Source organism: Neofelis nebulosa, chromosome 17 (genome assembly GCF_028018385.1).
Source record: "Neofelis nebulosa isolate mNeoNeb1 chromosome 17, mNeoNeb1.pri, whole genome shotgun sequence".
NCBI lineage: Eukaryota > Metazoa > Chordata > Mammalia > Carnivora > Felidae > Neofelis > Neofelis nebulosa.
Window position 1 is genome coordinate 14,532,078 of NC_080798.1, and position 19,405 is coordinate 14,551,482.

Here is a 19,405-nt window from a genome sequence, read left to right on the forward strand (position 1 = left end):
GGCGGCCCGGGGAGGGGGAGTGGAAATGGCCCGAAGGGAGCTGGTGCCCTGGCTGAGGGTCTTCGGGTGCCTGACTCCTACACCGGGTGACTCCAATGGGATTCAGACCTTGAGAGTGTGGGTTGAGCTCTGCAATGCCCCCTGGTGCTCATTCTGGGGGTCTGAGATGCCACTGCCTTAGTTCCCTGGAGATCTGTCCAGTGGTCAAGTAATCTCCCAGTGTAGGGCCAGCAATGCCCTCTGTTTACAACACTCTGGGGGCCTGTTTCCGTTGTCTCTGGGTGCCAAACTGGGGGACAATCTGTGATGCATACTGATGCAGACAGCCTACCCATCTGTCAACGATGCTCGCATCTGCCCCTGTGCCTACTTGGCCAGCGATGCCCCCTCTCCCCAGAGCCTCTGTATACAGTTGCACAGGTTGTGGGCTGCGCATAGACTCCATGTTTAAGGGGCTACTATGCGTGTTTCAGGCACCATTCATTTACATATTGACTGCAACAGTTTCCCAGCAGATGGAGGTCAAACGCCTTGGGGAAGGAGTATGCCTTTTGCACAAAAGCACCATATGGGCTGGATCAGCTCTAGTCCCATCCCACTGGTGCCCTCGGGTCTGTGAGCAGCTCGTGCCTGAGGACCTATTCCCCCCCCCGCCCCCTACTCTCCCCATGTCTGACCCCCAGATGATTGCGCAGGCTCCCAGGCTCTAGTGTGCCCCGCCGCCCTCAGGCTCAACCCCAAGAGGCCGCCCTACCTCAGCCAGCAGATTCCAGGGCCCACACCATTCCGAGCTGAGCCACCAGCCCTGGCGCTGTTACTCCTTTTCACAGAGCCTCTGTGTTCCTGCCAGGACACTCCCCAGCCAGGCTAGCTCCCCTCCAGGGGCATTCTCAGGATCCCCCATCACACACACACCTCTCTCCTCAACACCTGGGACAGTTGCCCTTGCTGTCCTTCGCTCCCCTCCCTTCGTTCCTTCTCTTATTCAGAAAAGATGTATGATGGCCTACTGCATGCCTCGCTAAATCTGACTGTGTCTGTCCTCTGCTCCTCTGAGATCTGAACTCTGCCCCTACCAAGGCTCATCTCCCCCACCTCCCCGTCCCATTCACGCACTTAAGGAACGTTTACTGAGCACCTGCGGTCCCAGTGCAGAAATCTAATTACGCTTTTTTTTTTTTTAACATTTATTCATTTTTGAGAGTGAGAGAGACAGAGCATGAGCGGGGGAGGGGCAGAGAGAGAGGGAGACACAGAATCCGAAGCAGGCTCCAGGCTCTGAGCTGTCAGCACAGAGCCCGACGCGGGGCTTGAACTCACGAACCACGAGATCATGACCCAAGCCGAAGTCTGATGCTCAACCGACTGAGCCACCCAGGCGCCCCCAGAAATCTAATTATGCTTAAGTCGATGATTATTGATGCAATAAGCCATTGAGCAGAGGTTGTGCTGAAAAGCCAGATCACCTGCATTTGAACCTCTCTGCTTTGCCATCCTGTGGCTCTGTGACCCTAAGCAAGGGACTTCACGTTTCTGTGCTCATCTGTAAACTGGAACAGTAACAGCCTACCTCCAAGGGCTGTTGTCCCGAGGTGGATGTGGGGGGGGGGGTGTTGTAGGCAGAGGGAACAGTATAAGCAACGGCTAGCCCCTGAGGGACCCTAAAACTTTTTCTACCATCTGGAAGCTCTGGGTTTGGCTGGAAAGAGGGAGAAGCAGTGAGGTAAGTGATGGGGCTGGAGGGGTCTGCAGGGGGCCAGGGCGCAAGGGACACTGGGTGAGGGACTTTACTGCTAAGGTACTAGGGAATCACGAAGTGAAGGAATCCCTCTGGCTGCCATGTGGACGCAGTGGTACAGAGATGAGACTAAAGGCCGGGAACCCCGAGGGGAAGCTGGGAAGGGACATCACATCCATGGCAGGATGGTTGGGAGGAAGGGGAGAGGGGTTTGAAAACCAAGAGGACAGGCTCCGGGATTGATGAGTCTCGATGGGGCAGGGGCCTCACACAAGGCCCAGGGCTCTAACCAGGAGACCCATGGGGACAGTGGGGCTGCCTTGGGATGGTGACTGGGGGGACAAGTAGGTCTGGGGTTGACGCTGAGGCCAGAGAGGGACACAGTGGGTGAGAGGGGCTGGTGTGGGGACGCCCAGGAGAAGGCATCTGGGTCTCGAGGCCCGTGGGACTGGGCTTAATAGGGAGGGTGGGAGGCAGGAGCAGGCAGAGGTGATGTGAGTGAGGGAGAGATATTGGCTGTGTTGCTGGGCACCCAGCTACCACTTGGCTCAGAGTGGATCGGAGAGGGTGGTCCCTGAGGACAAGCTTCCACCTCTTTCCCCAGCCGCACAGGATATCCTGTGTTTACTGAGGTGGCCTTGGCCGGAACCGGGACACTGGTGCCACCCCCTAAACTCAACTTCCCATGGCCACACCCCCTGGGGTGAGGGAAATTGAGAGACACAGAGAGAGACAGAGAGAGGGACAGAGACGAGGAATGAGGATAGAGACAAAGAGAGGAACAGAGAGGTACAAAGACACACAGACACACTGTTCATGACAAAACACGGCAAACTAGAAAAGGAAGCTTCCTCAGCTTCCCCTGCCTCTTTTTCATTCCCCGATTTCTCCAAGGGGCCCCTTGCACAGGCTGTCCCTCTACTTGGAACCCACTCTCACTGACCCACCACCTACCCAGCAGCCTTCCGTGAACTTTTTTTTTTTTTAATTTTATTTAGTTTTGAGAGAGAGAGAGAGAGAGAGAGAGGGAGGGGCAGAGAGAGAGGGAGACACAGAATCCTTAGCAGGCTCCGTCCAGGCTCTGGGCTGTCAGCACAGAGCCTGACACGGGGCTCAAACTCACAAACTGCAAGGTCATGACCTGAGCTGAAGTCGGACACTCAACCAACTGAGCCCCCCAGGTGCCCCTCCAGGAAATCACTCCTACATATCCTTCAGGTGCCAGTTCAAATGTCACTTCCTCCAGGAAGCTCTCCCTGCCCTTTCTGGTAGTACCAGAGTGCCAGGCCCCTCTTATAGACCTAGATCTGTCCCTCATAGTGCTTAGCTCAGTATGTAAGTATACACTCATTTCACTGATCACTTCTTTAATGTCTGCCCTCATACCCCCCCCCCCCCCCCGCCACACACACACACACACACACACACACACTGGGAGTCTTGTGAGGGCAAAATCAGGGTCACTGCTGTGTCCTAAGCACCACCGAGCCCAGGGTTGGATACAGAAGAGGTATCTGTAAACAGCTGCTGAATGAATGTATACATGAGGAGGAGATATAAGGGGCATGTTTAGCCCGGGGACACAGCCATGAACAAGGAAGGACATAGTTGTCAGCTCCTAGAAATTTCACATGTGCTGACTTCTCTCTGGATTCAGATCCTCCTCACAGGCTGTTCCCTCTGCCCATAAAACTTCCCCTCCCTCTTCTCTTGCCTAGCTCCTGTAGGTCATCCAAGTCTCAGTTCACATGTCCCCTCTTCCAGGAAGCCTTACCTGACCTCCCTTGCTAAGCTGGAGCAAGGGACCTTTCCTGGGCTCCCCCGTCAAGGCCCTGACCTTTTTCCCTGTGACTCTCTCACCCCAATCCTGGGCCATGCTGGGTCTGTGTCCCTGTTGGACTGTGAACTTTGTGAAAGCAAGCCCGGGCTATCTCAGTCACACTGTGTCCCCGGCACCATCCAGCATAGGGCTGGACTCACTAACTGCTGACATTGGATAAAGACTGCTCCCTTTCTCCCCTCTGGTACACTTTGCCTGCATTTGTCCCCTCTCCCTGGAAGCCCCTTCCTACACTTTTACCTGACTCCCCGCTTCTCCACCATCCAGTTTGACTTCAGAGGTCACGCCTTCCAGGAATCCTTTCCTGAGCCTGCCCCCCACCCCCACCCCATGGTACATGGTAAATGTAAGTCTGTCGGTATCTCCAATGCCCAGCAAAGAGGCTGCTGGCAAGGGCTTGTGAATGTTTGTTGAATGAATAAATGAACAGGTGAATGGTTGGATGAATCAATGAGAGAGAGAGAGAGAGAGAGAGAGAGAATGCACTGGGGTGAGGGGCTCCTCAGGACCATCAGCAGCCCCATTCCTTCCTCCCTTCCCAGGAGAAGGGTTCTGGCAGGGTTCTGGCCACACCCCAATCCTTGGTGGCTGCCAGGCCTGGATGGCATTTCCCAGAGCTCAGCACATTCCTGCCTTCCCTGGCGGCTGAGAGTGGGCAGGGGGCATTTTGGAGAGAAGGGGGGAGGCCCCTAGAATTCTGGGATCCGGCCAACTTGTGCCGGGTCCCCATGCCCTCAGGGAAGTAGGCCCCAAGCTCTCGGTGTGGCGGGGAGGGGTACAGGTCCACAGAGGGGCCAGGGGGCTGGTGTGGGGGGCAAGGTTGACAACTGAGGGGAAGGCCTGGTGGCTGTGCCTGGCCAGACAATGGGACAGAAGCTGCTGACATGCATTTTGGGGGTAATCCCCAGTTTCATCCCAGCCCTGGCCCCAGGCCTGGGCTCAGAGAGCCCGGAGCATCGGAGCCAGCGGCCGGGTGGGTGCAAGGGGCATGTGGGGGTACTTGTGCTCTCTGTGCCGCCCCCCGGGGTCTGGTGAGTCAGGGCAGGCTGGGGCCGGGGGCTGAGGGATCAGGGTGAGGCCTGGGGGCCTTGGTTTGGGAGTTGGGCAGGTTGGGGTTCAAATCCTGGGGCTACCAATTACTTGCTATGGGTGACTTTGGGTTTCACTTACCCTCTCTGAGCCTCCTTGTCTGTTTTATGAAGGGGACAGAAGAGAGTTGCAGGGTCTCTGGGCCTAATGTGTTCCCCGTGTACCCTGGATTCTGGGAGCAGAGCTCTGGGTGCCCAGCACATTCTTTAGCACATGATGGGAGTCCCCCCAGCAGAGAAACTCCATTAAACAGAGAAGTGGGGCTCCCCCAACAAGTCTAGCCGGCCCCCTAATTTGTGTGACTAATAATGCAAAATTCTTATAAGGATCACTCACTCTGTGCCAGGCACTTTTTCAAGTTTTTAGCCTCTTTTAACGCATCTCATCTTCACAACAACCCCATGAGGTGGGCGCTTTTTATCACCCCTGTTTTTAGAGACAAGGAAAAGGGGGCCCAGAAAGATGTCGTGGCACAGCCAGGAGGTGACTAGACGGGGATCTGAACCCAAACTGACCAGGAGAAGGAGTAGAAGGAGTTTATTTTAGGGGCCCCTGGAACCAGTGGGGCCATGCCCGGGTCTGGAACCAGGAAATAATGCCTGTCGGGTGATCAGCCTCCGAGTGGCGGGAGCAACGTCCAAGTCCCTGGAACAAGGCTCCTGGTGAAGGTCTCAGCCCAGTCCAGGGCGCGCAGCCTGTCTGAGCCGTCTTATGGCTCCCCACCCCCTTGCCTGTGGATGTAGCTGGGGGGGTGGGCAGGGATGTTTGTTTCCCCACCACCCACTCCCTGGTGATGTCATGCCTCAGGAGCCAATGGCTGGGGTCTCTCCCTCCTCCCCCTCCCCATTCCTTTTCCCCCCCAGCCTGGGGCTGAGGCTGAGCAGACGGACTGGGAGCTCTCAAGGTGTCTGGAGGCTTAGGGGTAAGAGATCAGCCTGTCTAACCCGATCCTTGGCCAGGCTGAGAAGCCAAGGGAATGAGACCCAGGGTCCTGGGAGGTGCTGGCAGGTGCTGGCAGATACTGGGAGGGTACCTGGGCTCAGGAGGCAGTGTGGTGTAGGAGTTAAAGGCAGAGACTTTGGAGCCAGACCCTGGGTTCGAATCTCAGTGTTCCCCTCTTTCTGGCTATGCAGTCTTGGGCAAGATGCTGTACCCTTTGTACCTCTGCTTTTCCATCTGTGAAATGGGCTGATGGGAGAGTAGATGAATTGCTGCTTACAAAGAGCTGGGCAGGATGCCTGGGGTGGAGCAGGCTTTTTGGTGCTTGGAATAGGGCGCTGGGGAGGCAGCACTGATCCTGTTGGTAGGAGGCAGGTGCCTGAGCTGGGTTTTGTCCCTCACCCAGAGTTCCCCTTGGCTAAGAGAGAAAGTGGGGCCACTGGTTAGCAAAACCTGGATACGAGACACTTGAGATGGGCAGCGTACCCTCCAACTGCTGTCAGAGACTAGTGTATATTACCTGAGCACTTACTCTATACCAGGAATATCCTAAGCACCTGCTGTTATTTTGTGAATCCTCAAAGCCACTCTTAGTGACTCCATCTCACAGATGAGGAAACTGAGGCCCTGGGAGGTGAAATACTTTGCCCAAGTACTCAAACCTGAGAAATGTTAGAGCGGGGACTGAGGGAGCTGGGAGGCCCCTGTCAGCACGCCTCCCCCTCTGCCTCACAGATGGTCTAGGGGCCAGGATGAGTCCGGTCAATTCCTCACTCCCACTGCTGAGGGCACCAGATCACTGGCAGTTAGGGAAGCTGAGGCTCTGGGTAGGCAGAGCTCCTAAATGGGGTTGGCACCAGCCATGGGGAGAAGAGGGTACAGAGGGGCAAATCTAGGGGTTTCCTCAGCAGGCCCAGCTCAGCTGAAGGGCCCAGGGCCCAAATGACAGGCACTCACCCCAGCCGCTCTGAAGGGCATTGGCAGCATCGTAAATGGGAATCTAAGTGGCACCTTCCTCCGGGAGGTATTGTGAGGATTTAATGAGCCACGGTAGGGAAGGATCTTTGCACATAGTAAGTGCTCAAGAAATGGGGACTCCGAGAATTCTGGAAGCTCAGGAATGTGCCAGGGGAGTGCCAAAGGAACCACTCAAGAATGGCTCTTGGCACCTGGGAGGCCCTGCCTGGACTTGATTCACCAGGGGAACCCCATTAGATCTTCCCCTAACACAGTCAGGGACCCCCAGGAACCTCCCCCTCCCCTCCCCTGCCTAATGGGATGGGTAGGGCTGGGAACAGAGAGTGCCCAGGGTGGACGGGGTTTCCTTCCGAAGCCACCCCCACCCCATGCCAGGACCTGGGTATGTGGCTCAGGAAGGGCACAGTTAGGCTAAATATAACCTGGGTTGGGCGGCTGTCCCAGGCAGGGATGAGGAAGGAGGGCACTCTCTCTTGCTCCCGCCCCAGCTAAGCTTCCTGTGCCAGCCTCTGGGTGTGACCCTCGCTGCCCTGGCCTGAAACCGGGAGCTTGCGGTCCAGGAGAGCCTCCCCTCCATCTCTACCACCTCCTACACGTACCAGGCTCTCCCACCTCCAGCTCAGGATGCTATGTTGTGTCAGGGACTCAGTTTTGCAGACCCAAGTTGTCTGTTACCGTCATATCCCGCCACTGTGATATCTTAACCCTAATTTTCTCGTAAGTAAAATGGGGGTACTGAGGCCACATCTGTAAAGTGCCTGCCCAGCCCAGAGTTGGCACCAAAGAGGTCCTTCTAAAAATGCCCGTTTCGGGGCACCCTCAATCCCCATGCCCTCCCCAGTTGTTTTGCTGCTTGGGCTCCTCCAGTGCTCAGAGCCATCAATACGAGTTCAGTTACAGAGTTGGGGGTCAAGGGCAGGGTCTTGGCTGTGTGACCCCAGACAGGTCACTTCCCCACGCCGAGCCTCAGTTTCCAACTCTAAAACAGCCACCGCATTCAGGGTGATTTTGAGACTTATGGGTGCCAGCCCTGGGTCCAGTTCAGGGGAAATGCCACAGATGTGGGAGCTGAGGGCTCAGAGGGGAGCCTGGAGAAGGCCATGGAGACCAGGACTCCTAGGAGCACCAGAGAGGAGCCCTCTGCTACTGTGGGGTGCCTGCCAGTGGAGTGGGTACAGCTGGAGCATTGAGGGGTCCCTGTGTCCTCTATCTTGGCCAGTGGTGGGCTATGAAGAGCCATTGTGCGGCTGGGGGTGGGTGGGCAGGGGCGGAATGTGACTGGGCCCAGCAGATGGGCCATTGTTTGAGGGAATGTGCCGCGTGAGGCCTGACCTTTCCCTGTAGAGTGGGGGTTGGCGGGTTGGCATGCCAGGTGGGGGCTGGGAGGACAAGGCCAGCGTTGGCATGAGGAGGGGTAGAGAGACAGTATCTACTCCCCAGAAAGGTCTGTTGGGGAGTCTGCATGGGAATCCCAGTTCTGCCTCCTTCTCACTGTGCTGTGTGATCTTATGCAAGGTCCTTGGCCTCTCTGAGAGGCTAGGGTTTTCTGCAGTAAGGAGCACAGGGCTGATGAAGAGTAACCACTCCAACACCCATTAGTTATTATCATCCGTATAAGAGTCTGGAACTCTCAGATAAGTTCAAGTCCTGGCTTAGCCATTTGTGACCATCCGTGCATGGCTTCCCTTCTCCCAGCCTCAGGTGTCTTTTCCGTTAATGGGCTCAACGACTGTCTTGACCTCACAAGAGTGTACTGAGGTTTATGTGCAATGACCCCTGTGGGACATCTGACACAAGATCGGGACCACGGGAAGTTCTTAGTAACAATGATAGTAAGTGCTTCTGAAGCCCCTCCATGTACCTGGAATTTTATATTTGCTAGCGTATTTGACAAAGTAGGTGCTCTCCTTCTCCCCCATTTTCTAGACGAGGAAGCTGAGGCACAGAGAGATGAAGTGATTTGCCCGCAGGGAGTACGTGGGAGTGGTTAGGATGGGTTTATACTGAATGTGGCTCCCTCGCTCAGCCCCGGTGTTTGGTGGAGTGGCTCTGCTGTCGGACAGTCCTAGGAGTCAGCTCTGGCTTTACTGTTTGCTGTAAAAAGGCCTTCTAAGCCTCAGTCTCCCTGCCTGCGCTATGGGGATAGAATATTGACAGCGCGCGGGAAGGGGCAGACACGTAGGAAGCAATTGGTGGGGTCAGCTGATGATAATGCTCACCTTCTTCTTCTTAGAGCCCCGGACCCAGGAGGCCCAAGGAGCTGGAGGTGACCCTGAGGTGAGCATTGGCCGGTGCCACATGCCCCTCCCTGTCCCTCCCTGGCCTGCTTGGAGCCTCAGGCCCTGGTCTCTTCCTGGCAGGCAGCAAGACCCCAGAGGAAGGGCGCGAGCCCCGCAGACGACTGCGCGGTACCCCAGGCTGGGCTCCTGTTAGGAGGGGGTGCCTGTGCTCAGGCAGCGGTGAGAGGGCAGGGGTGGGGGGCCCTGCTTCCCTTCTGATACCAATCTTGACCTCTCCCTCCATGCCCAGCCTCCTTCTCTCATCCCTTCCCGGCCTCAAGCCTCCACCCCTGCCCCCCACAGGCTCAGAGGCAGCTGCTCCATGCAGAACTGAAGCTGGTCCTGCAGCAGAAGGGAGAGAGGAAGCAGGAGCCTGGGGCCCAGGTGACTCCCAGCAGCGCCATGGAGGCCAGGAGCCGGAGTGCTGAGGTGAGTTCCAAGGGGGACTTATGGGGCCTGGTGGCGGGGCTGCGCAGGCTAAGGCAGCTGGAAGACGGACACTTCCTGGTTTCTCTGTGCCTCAGTCTCCCCATCTGTGAAATAGAAATAGCAACAGTGCCTATTTTATAGGTCGCTGTGAGGGGAAAAAATTAACATATGTAAAGCACTTAGCACTGTGCCTGGGAGAGACTAAGAGTCAGAGGAGCTCATTCATCTGGAGATCATGGAGTTACAGTAATAACGGGCTAAAGACAAGTAGGCAGGATAGTAGAGGGGTCGTTAAATGCATGAGCTTTGAGCCCATGGGCTTAAGTCCCAACCTTACCAGTTTAGCTCTAAACAGGTGACCTGACCATTCAAGCCCTGCTTCCCCGTTGGTGAAATGGGACAATGGTCCCTACCTCTAAGGGTGTTGAGGACTCACTCTTGAGCCGTGTGCACAGGGCCTGGCATCCAGGAAGCCTACCTGAATGTTAGCTGTGGTCACTGTTTTTTTGTTTTTTTTTTGTTTTTTTTTTTTATTTTTGGGACAGAGAGAGACAGAGCATGAACGGGGGAGGGGCACAGAGAGAGGGAGACACAGAATCAGAAACAGGCTCCAGGCTCCGAGCCATCAGCCCAGAGCCCGACGCGGGGCTCGAACTCACGGACCGCGAGATCGTGACCTGGCTGAAGTCGGACGCTCAACCGACTGCGCCACCCAGGCGCCCCAGCTGTGGTCACTGTTAAGGAGATAGAGGACTGGTACCAACTGCTTCCAGGGGATGCTAGGCACAGAACGGGTCCGCTTTTACAGGAGCCAAGCTGAAGCTGAGGGGTGGCCGGCAGGGAGTTAAGAGCAGGGCCACTGCTTCCAGGCCAGCCTATGGGCTCTGAGGTCACAGACCTGGGGTTCAGGCCCAGCAGCTTAACTTGCCGTGCGGCATTAGGCGAATCACTTTGCTTCTCTTTACTTGGTGTCCTCCTTTGAGTCTGTCCAAGCTGTGGGAGGCTGAAATGAGATGCTGGGCATAGAATGCTTAGCCCAGGCCCTCAGGGTGGTGGTGATGGGCATGCCATTCCCTGCTGCCGTTACAACATGTTCCTCCCAGCTCTCTAGTCCCGGGACCACTGCTGGGCCCAGACTTGCTTTCCCCTCTCCAAGCCCTATGCTCAACCCCAGACTATACCAGCCTTGATGCCCTGCCCATTAGAGGATCCTCTCAGATCCCTGTGGCTTCAGGCCTCAGCTCACAGACTCCTTCCCGTACACCCGGAAGGGAGTAGGGAAATGGGCCCAGAGAGGGCAAAGTTCTCGCCTAGAGACACACAGCAGATTGAGTTCTAAGGTGGTTGTGGAACTGAGGTGAGAGTCACTGCCTTTTCTAAGCCGGGAAGTGAATCCCGGAGTGCGTCGCTGGGCCGGGGCCAGGGCAGCACCATTTACAGTGAATACCAGGAATGCCACGTCTGCTAGTCCACCACTCATTACCCACGCACCCCCCCCCCCATCACTAGATTCCCTCTCCCAAAGGCGTTATGCAGGTCTTGGGGTCACAGAGTCCACAAAAGGGGAACACTCTCACATACATTCAAGCCTCCAAGAGCCCAGTCCCACCCTCACCCCTCCGTCCTGCACCACTTAAGACGTCCAGCCCTTTCCCCAGAATCCCCTTCGGACACCACCCTTTGTTCTGCTCTTTTTAAACCCCTTCCCATACCTCAATCCCATCCTTAGACTATGGGTCGCCGCCTTACTTCCAAGTATGACTCTCTAGCCACACCCCTCTCAGATTTTTGGCCCCTCCTCTGTGACTGTCCGCGCCTGCAGTCTGACTAGGCGCCAAACCCCTAGTCCCGCCCCGAATTGGCCCCGCCCCCCGAGGGCACAGCCCCGCCCTATCAGGCTCGCCTCTTTTCAACTCAGGTTCCCTCGGGCCTACCTACACCGCCCCTCCTCCATAACCCCGCCCCTAACCCCGCCCCTTTAGACGGCGGCCACAGGGCTCCTCCCGGCCAAAAAGTGGACGGAACCGTTGAGCCTTGCAGCGGTTCCGAGAGATCAGGCGGCCCTCGCGCTTCCTTAAAGGGAAGATGCCGGAGTGGGTGGGACCGCATGGCCGGCCTGAGTCGCGCCTAGGGGCTTGTAACTCGAGGACGCGTTTAAGAGCCGTTTTTAAGCGCGATGCCGGGCTCTGGGTGAGGTCCGGTCATAGCGCCCCATGCGATGCCTCGCCGTCCTCCGCAGGAGCTGAGGCGGGCGGAGTTGGTGGAGATCATCGTGGAGACGGAGGCGCAGACCGGGGTCAGCGGCATCAACGTAGCAGGTGGCGGCAAGGAGGGAATCTTTGTCCGCGAGCTTCGGGAGGATTCGCCCGCGGCCAGGAGCCTCAGCCTGCAGGAAGGTGGGCGGGGCGGATGCATGGGGCGGGACGTCTCTGAGGGGGCGGGGTTAGGAGTGGGCCCTTGGTCCGGGGCGTGGCTGGCGGCCAGGAGGCGGGGAGAAGGGCTTGGGGCGGGGCTTTGTGTGTAGGCCTTGCAGTGGCTCGGAGCGGGCTCTGGAGGTTCAAGTGTCGGTTTGACTCCCAGATCTGCAGTTTAGTAGCTTGTGAATTTCTGTGCCTTGGTTTTTTTCATCTCGAAAGTGGGAATGATTTTAGTACTCACCTCACAGGGCTATGACTCGGATTAAATGAGTCAGTATTTGAAAACAGCGCTAAGTGGCACATAGCACCATGTAAGCATTAGTTATTATTTTTGTTGTTGGGACTGGAGAAAAGAGGTGGAGTTAACAACTTGGAGGGGTGTGGAGGGGAGCTTAATAAGTAAGGGATGTTTTAGGTGACATGGATGAAGCTGATGTGGTATATTCATGCAACAACTATTTACTAAGTGCTTGCTATTTCCAGATATTATTCTAGGGGCTTGGGCTACTGCAGTGAACAAAACTCTCTGCACTTAAGGAGATTACCTTCTAGTAGGGAGAGACATATGTGAGCAAAGTTTGTAAAATACATAGTAAGTTAGAAGGCAATATGTGCTATGGGTGCCAGGAGGACAGTTATTATTTTTTTTCTTTTCTCTTTTAGAGAGAGAGAGAGAGCACGTGAGAGAGCCAGCAGGGGAGAGGGGCAGAGGGAGGGAGAGAGAGCGAGAGAGAGATAGAGAGAAAGAGAGAAAGAGAGAGAAAGAATCTTAAGCAGGCTCTGCACTCAGCGTGGACCCTGACACGGGGCTTGATCCCAAGACCCTGGGATCATGACCTGAACCCACATTAAGAGTTGGATGCTCAACTGACCAAGGTGCCACCCAGGTGCTGCAGGACAGTTGTCTTTTTAAATAGGGTGAGCCAGGAAGGGAGAAAAGGCCTGGTGGAGGACGGGGAGTGAGCTCTGTGGCCATCTGGAGGAGCATTCCATGCAGAGAGAATGGCCAGTGCAAACATCCCAAGGTTGGGGTGTGCCTAACTTGATGGAGGAAAAGCAAGGAAGCCAGTGTGGATGGAATAGAGTTAGAGAAGAGGAGAGTAAGAAAGGAGGCCAGAGAAGTAAGGAAAGGGCAGTTTTTAGAGGGCTACATAGACCATGGTGGGGATTTTGGCTTTTAATCTGGAAGGGTTGTGAGTGGAGGAGGAACATGAGTTGGCTGTGTTGAATAGCATGCTGTGGTAGCAGTAGGCTGAAGGCAGCAGGGTGGGGAGCAGGGAGCCCAACAAAGAAGCTATTCCGGGGCACCTCCTGGCTCAGTTGGTAGAACATGCAACTCTTGATCTCAGGGTCATGAGTTTGAGCCCCACATTGGGTGCAGAGGTTTACTAAAATAAAATAAAATAAAATAAAATAAAATAAAATAAAAAGGCTACTCTGATTATCCAGGTAAAAGATGGTGATGCTGAGGACCAAAACAGTGATAATGGAGTTGAAGAGAAAGGTTTGGATTATGGATGTGTTTTGAAGGAGAGGAGCCTTCAGGGCTGGATATGGGGTATGATGAAAAGAGAGGGGTCAAAGATGTGTCCAGGGATTCTTGACCTGAGGATGGAATTGGCAGTTCCACAGATGGGGAACACTGGGGCTGGAGCTTGCTTGGGGTAAGAGCACATTTGCAGTTTGGATCCGCAAAGTGAGGGGTATCTATTGGATACCAGGGTGAAGATGCGGAGGGGTAAATGGGTATAGGAGTCCTGGATGGAGGGGAGAGTGCTGGGCTGGAGACATACACTTGGGAATTGTCAGCCCATTTCTGTTCTTTAAACTCCTGAATCTGGATGAGCTTCCTAAAGAGGGACGTGTGGCATGTAGATAGAGATGAGAAGAGGTCCCAAGCCTGAGCTCTGGGACAGTGTGTCTTTAGGAGATTCGGGAGATGGGAAGGTGCCATCCCAGGAGTCTGAGAAGGAACTTCCGGGGAGGTTCTAGAGGGTGTATGGCACAGGGGGGCCTGTCTCGTGGAGGGTATGTGGCACCCTGGAGGCCAAGCCAAACAAGTGGATGAAAGGGAGAGAGTCAAGTTAGGTCGAAGGTTGTGAGGTCCACTCAGATGAAGTCTGGGACTTGCCCATTGGACTTAGCTACACAGAGATATGGGACCTTGAGAGGAGCAGCTCAAGGTTCTGGAAGGGGGTGTCAGAAGTGTGACTGGAGATGTGGAAACAATGCAGCTGGATAACTCAATGCATTTGCCATTAAGGCGAACAGATATGTGGAGCAGGAGCTCCAGGAGTGAGGTCAAGACAACTTTTCTTATGGGAAAAGTAATGGTATGCTGATGAGAATAACATACAAGAGAGGGACAAAATGATGATGTGGGGAGAGAGGGGAGAGAATTGCTCGAGGATGTCCCTGAAAATGTGGTGGAAAGATTGACCTGGGGGAGAAATGAGGACAGGTGGAGTAAATTACCACAGGGGCAGGTGGGGGGGGGGGGTGTGAGTAAGGGGGTGGGAGTTTCTAGAAGTTCTTTTCTGATTCTGTTCTCTCAGTAAAGGGAACAAAGTCGAGTGTCTAAAAGGTGAGAATGGGAGAGGGAAGTGGAAAGCAACGGGCGTGGTTTGAATGGGTGTGGATTTGCTGGGGGAGGCGGAGCTAAGGCCATGGGGCGGGGCTTCAGCTTGAGTGTCTGCACCTTAAACTGGGAAGAACTTTGCTTCCCAATTCTGGGCTGGGGGTGGGCAGGATAGGCGGGGCCAAGGTTTGGGGCTGGGCCTCGCTAGCTCCAGGGAAGTGGGTGGGACCAGGCCTGGATGGAGCCAAGCGGATGCCCAGCCCACGCCCTGCCCATCTCCCGCCTCTCCTGCAGGGGACCAGCTGCTCAGCGCCAGAGTGTTCTTCGAGAACTTCAAGTACGAGGACGCACTACGCCTGCTGCAATGTGCCGAGCCTTACAAGGTCTCCTTCTGCCTGAAGCGCACTGTGCCCACCGGGGACCTGGCGCTGCGGCCTGGGACCGTGGCTGGCTACGAGATCAAGGGCCCACGGGCCAAGGTGGCCAAGCTGGTACGCGTGCTTAGCCCGGTCCCGGCTCTGGACTGCCCCAGCGATCCAGTCTCTGCGCCGTGAGCCCCACTCTTCCACACCCTGGACCAGCCTTGCCCTCTGTCTTGTCACTAACCCAACTCTAATCCCACCTTCTGCCTCCTGTTCCCCACTCCTAAACTCCTCCCTGGGGAGGGAGACCCGCCCATCTCAGACCTTCACCCACTTTGGAGAGGAGGCAGCTCTAGGCATGCCGGGGGTCCTGAACCGAAGGGACTCCAAACCAGGGAGGCCAGGTTCAAACCTGAGTGCTGCTCTCTTACTGCTGAGTGACCCTGGACAAGTTTCTTTCCCTTTCTGGGCCTCAGTTTCCCCATTTCTAGAATGAAGGTATTGGGGAGAATCCTGGATGAGGACCTAGAAGTCTTGGGTCCCAGTTCCCACACTCCCGTGGACTCATTGTCAGATGCTAAATGAAAGTCTTTGCCTTAGGGGGCTAGTAATGGTGAAATGACAGGAAGGAAGTGGGGATGGTGATTTGGGGACGAGACGCTTCGTCCGACACGTCCCCAGCCTGGTGTAATACCAGATGGGGATCCCCCCGTCTACCCCGAGCCTCCCACTGTCCCACCGCCTCCCGCATCTCTCCTCTCTCCCCAGAACATCCAGAGTCTGTCCCCTGTGAAGAAGAAGAAGATGATGGTACCCGGGGCCCTGGGGGCCCCTGCAGACCTGGCCCCCGTTGACGTCGAATTCTCCTTTCCCAAGTTCTCCCGTCTACGTCGGGGCCTCAAAGCTGAGGCTGTCAAGGGTCCTGTCCCAGCCGCCCCCACCCGCCGGCGCCTCCAGCTGCCTCGGCTGCGCGTGCGGGAAGTGGCGGAAGAGGCCCAGGCAGCCCGGCTGGCCGCCGCCGCTCCTCCCCCGAGGAAAGCCAAAGTGGAGGCTGAGATGGCAGCAGGAGCCCGTTTCACAGCCCCCCAGGTGGAGCTGGTTGGGCCCCGGCTGCCAGGCGCCGAGGTGGGCGTCCCCCAGGTCTCAGCCCCCAAGGGGCTGGGAGAGGTGGCCCTCCACCTGCCAAGCCTTGGACTAGGCGCCCCAGCCCCACCTGCTGTGGAGCCCGCGGCCCTAGGGATCCAGGTCCCCCAGGTGGAGCTGCCCGCCTTGCCCTCGCTCCCCGCTCTGCCCACGCTGCCCTGCCTGGAGACCCGGGAAGGGGCTGTGGTGGTGACAGTGCCCACCCTGGACGTGGCAGCGCCCGCCGTAGGGGTGGACCTGGCCTTGCCGGGTGCGGAGGTGGAGGCCCGAGGAGAGGCACCTGAGGTGGCCCTGAAGATGCCCCGCCTCAGTTTCCCCCGCTTTGGGGCTCGAGCAAAGGAAGTTGCTGAGGCCAAGGTGGCCAAGGCCAGCCCCGAGGCCAGGGTGAAGGGGCCCAGACTTCGAATGCCCACCTTTGGGCTTTCTCTCCTGGAGCCCCGGCCCGCTGCCGCTGAAGCTGCTGTCGAGAGCAAGCTGAAGCTGCCCACCATCAAGATGCCCTCCTTTGGCATTGGGGTCTCGGCCCCTGAGGTCAAGATGCCCAAGGGGCCGGAGGTGAAGCTCCCCAAGGCTCCTGACGTCAAGCTCCCGAAGGTGCCCGAGGCAGCCCTTCCAGCCGTGCAGCTCCCCGAGGTGGAGCTCCCCAAAGTGTCAGAGATAAAGCTCCCGAAGGTGCCAGAGATGGCCGTGCCCGAGGTGCGGCTTCCAGAGGTGCAGCTGCCGAAAGTCCCCGAGATGAGGCTCCCTGAGATGAAGCTCCCGAAGGTGTCCGAGATGGCAGTGCCGGAGGTGCGACTCCCGGAGGTGCAGCTCCCGAAAGTCCCCGAGATGAAGCTCCCGAAGGTGCCCGAGATGAAGCTCCCGAAGGTGCCCGAGATGGCGGTGCCCGAGGTGCAGCTCCCAGAAGTACAGCTCCCGAAAGTCCCGGAGATGAAGCTCCCGGAGGTGAAGCTCCCGAAGATGCCCGAGATGGCCGTGCCCGAGGTGCGACTCCCAGAGGTGCAGCTGCCCAAGGTCTCAGAGATGAAACTCCCGAAGGTGCCCGAGATGGCCGTGCCCGAGGTGCGACTCCCGGAGGTGCAGCTGCCCAAGGTCTCAGAGATGAAACTCCCGAAGGTGCCCGAGATGGCCGTGCCCGAGGTGCGACTCCCGGAGGTGCAGCTGCCCAAGGTCTCAGAGATGAAAGTCCCTGACGTGAAACTCCCCGAGATAAAACTCCCCAAGGTGCCGGAGATGGCCGTGCCTGATGTCCACCTGCCAGAGGTGCAGCTGCCAAAGGTGTCCGAGATGCGGCTGCCGGAAGTGCAGGTGCCTAAGGTCCCAGATGTGCATCTTCCAAAGGCACCCGAGGTGAAGCTGCCCAAGGCTCCGGAAGTGCGGCTGAAAGCCGAGCAGGCAGAGGCAGTGGAATTTGGCTTCAAAATGCCCAAGATGACCATGCCCAAGCTGGGGAGGGCAGAGTCCCCACCACGAGGCAAGCCAGGCGAGGCCAGGGCTGAGGCCCCAGGGAAGCTGGTAACGCTCCCCTGTCTGCAGCCAGAGGTGGGCGCCGAGGCTCGGGTGGTTGTCCCCTCTCTCTCACTGCCCTCGGTGGAGCTAGACCTGCCGAGGGCCCTCAGTCTGGAGGGGCAGGTCCCAGCAGCCGAAGCGGGCAAGGTAGAACGGGCAGAGAGCCCCGGGGCAGCGGCAGGGGTCGGGGAAGTGGCCTTCCGGATGCCCTCCGTTGAAATCGTCACTCCTCAGCTGCCCACGGTGGAAGTGGAGGAAGGGCGGCTAGAGGCGATGGAGATGAAAGCCAAGCCCTCCTCCAAGTTCTCTTTGCCCAAGTTTGGACTCTCAGGGCCCAAAGTGGCCAAGGCGGAGGCTGAGGGGGCTGGGCGAGCCACCAAGCTGAAGGTGTCCAAGTTTGCTATCTCACTCCCCAAGGCCCGAGCGGGGACTGAGGCCGAGGCCAAAGGGGCAGGGGAGGCAGGCCTCCTGCCCGCCCTCGATCTGTCCATCCCGCAGCTCAGCCTGGATGCCCGTCTGCCCACGGGCAAGGTGGAGGTGGCCGGGGCTGACGTCAAGCTCAAGGGGCCCAGGTTTGCCCTGCCCAAGTTTGGGGTCAAAGGCCGGGACACTGAGGCGGGAGAAGCAGTGTCAGGGGGGGCTGAGTTGGAGGGCAAGGGCTGGGGTTGGGACAGGAAGGTGAGGGCGTCCAAGCTGAAGATGCCCTCCTTTGGGCTGGCTCGAGGGAAGGAAGCCGAGATCCAGGGCGGGCGTGGCAGCCCCGGAGAAAAGCCAGAGTCCCTGGCTGGCCAGCTTAAGATCCCCGAAGTGGAGCTGGTCACCCTGGGGACCCAGGAGGACGGGGGCGCCGAGGGGGCAGTGGCCGTCAGTGGAGTTCGGCTACCAGGCCTGCAAGTATCCACGACCAGGCAGGCAGGTGCCGAGGGCCAGGAAGGGGGGCTGAGGATGCCCCTGGGTATCTCCCTGCCCCAGGTGGAGCTGGCCGGCCTCGGGGAGGCCGGCCTGGGTGCCACCCCCGGGCAGCAGGTCAAGGGTGCAGCCCCTTCAGCAGAGGGCACAGCAGGCTACAGGGTCCAGGTGCCTCAGGTGACCTTGTCTCTGCCTGGAGCCCAGGTGGCAGGTGGTGAGCTGCTGGTAGGTGAGGGCGTCTTCAAGATGCCTGCTGTGACAGTGCCCCAGCTTGAGCTGGACGTGGGGCTGAGCCGGGAGGCGCAGGTTGGGGAGGCAGCCACCGGCGAGGGTGGCTTGAGGCTGAAGATGCCCACACTGGGGGCCAGGGCCGAAGCTGGGGAAGAGGGGCCTGGAGACCAGCCCCCAGGGGCCGAGCGCACCTTCCGCCTCTCGCTGCCCGACGTGGAGCTCTCGCCACCTGCTGTGGGCAGCCACGCCGAGTACCAGGTGGCAGAGGGCGAGGGGGATGCCGGACACAAGCTCAAGGTGCGGCTGCCCCGGTTCGGCCTGGTTCGGGCCAAGGAGGGCGTGGAAGAGGGTGAAAAGACCAAGAGCCCAAAACTCAGGCTGCCCCGAGTGGGCTTCAGCCAGAGCGAGGCAGTCACTGGGGAAGGCTCCCCCAGCCCCGAGGAGGAGGAGGAGGAGGAGGGCGGCGGGGAAGGGGCCCCCGGGCGCCGAGGCAGAGTCCGAGTCCGCCTGCCCCGTGTGGGCCTGGCCACCCCTTCCAAGGCCTCTCGGGGACAGGAGGGCGACGCAGCCCCCAAGTCCCCTGGCGGGGAGAAGTCACCTAAGTTCCGCTTCCCCCGGGTGTCCCTAAGCCCCAAGACCCGGAGTGGGAGCGGGGACCGGGAGGAGGGTGGATTCCGGGTCCGGCTGCCCAGCGTAGGGTTTTCGGAGACAGGGGCTCCAGGCCCTGCCAGGATGGAGGGGGCGCAGGCTGTCATCTGAAGCCCCGGGGGCTGAGGGAGAGTTCCCTCCCATCTTCCCATCCCTGCCTCGTCCTCGTTTTGTGTGTGACATAACTAGCACTAACCCTCAGAGGGCCGGGAGGTGGGTGACTGACCGGGAGAGGGCCGGGGAGGCCTCCTGCCCGGCTCACTGGCTGGACTGCCTGTATCTTGCCAAGCCATGTGAATAAAATAATCCAGAGGTA

At 58.0% G+C, this 19,405-nt stretch overlaps 1 protein-coding gene across 4 annotated transcripts; it reads left to right on the forward strand.

Moving 5' to 3' along the window:
• Positions 1–4,529: 4,529 nt before the first annotated feature.
• On the forward strand, positions 4,530–19,405 carry PRX (periaxin). 4 transcript variants are annotated; one of them, XM_058709743.1, is made up of 7 exons: positions 4,530–4,609; positions 8,818–8,861; positions 8,945–9,043; positions 9,167–9,292; positions 11,532–11,688; positions 14,582–14,778; positions 15,418–19,405. In XM_058709743.1, the coding sequence occupies exons 1-7, from the start codon at positions 4,567–4,569 to the stop codon at positions 19,198–19,200; spliced, it is 4,449 nt and encodes a 1,482-aa protein (XP_058565726.1). In that variant the 5' UTR covers positions 4,530–4,566; the 3' UTR covers positions 19,201–19,405. The 4 variants fall into 4 exon arrangements, with proteins under 4 accessions (XP_058565726.1, XP_058565724.1, XP_058565727.1 ...); XM_058709741.1 differs by lacking the exon at positions 4,530–4,609 and adding an exon at positions 5,519–5,589; XM_058709744.1 differs by lacking the exon at positions 4,530–4,609 and adding an exon at positions 5,572–5,589 and having other exon boundaries at positions 8,949–9,043.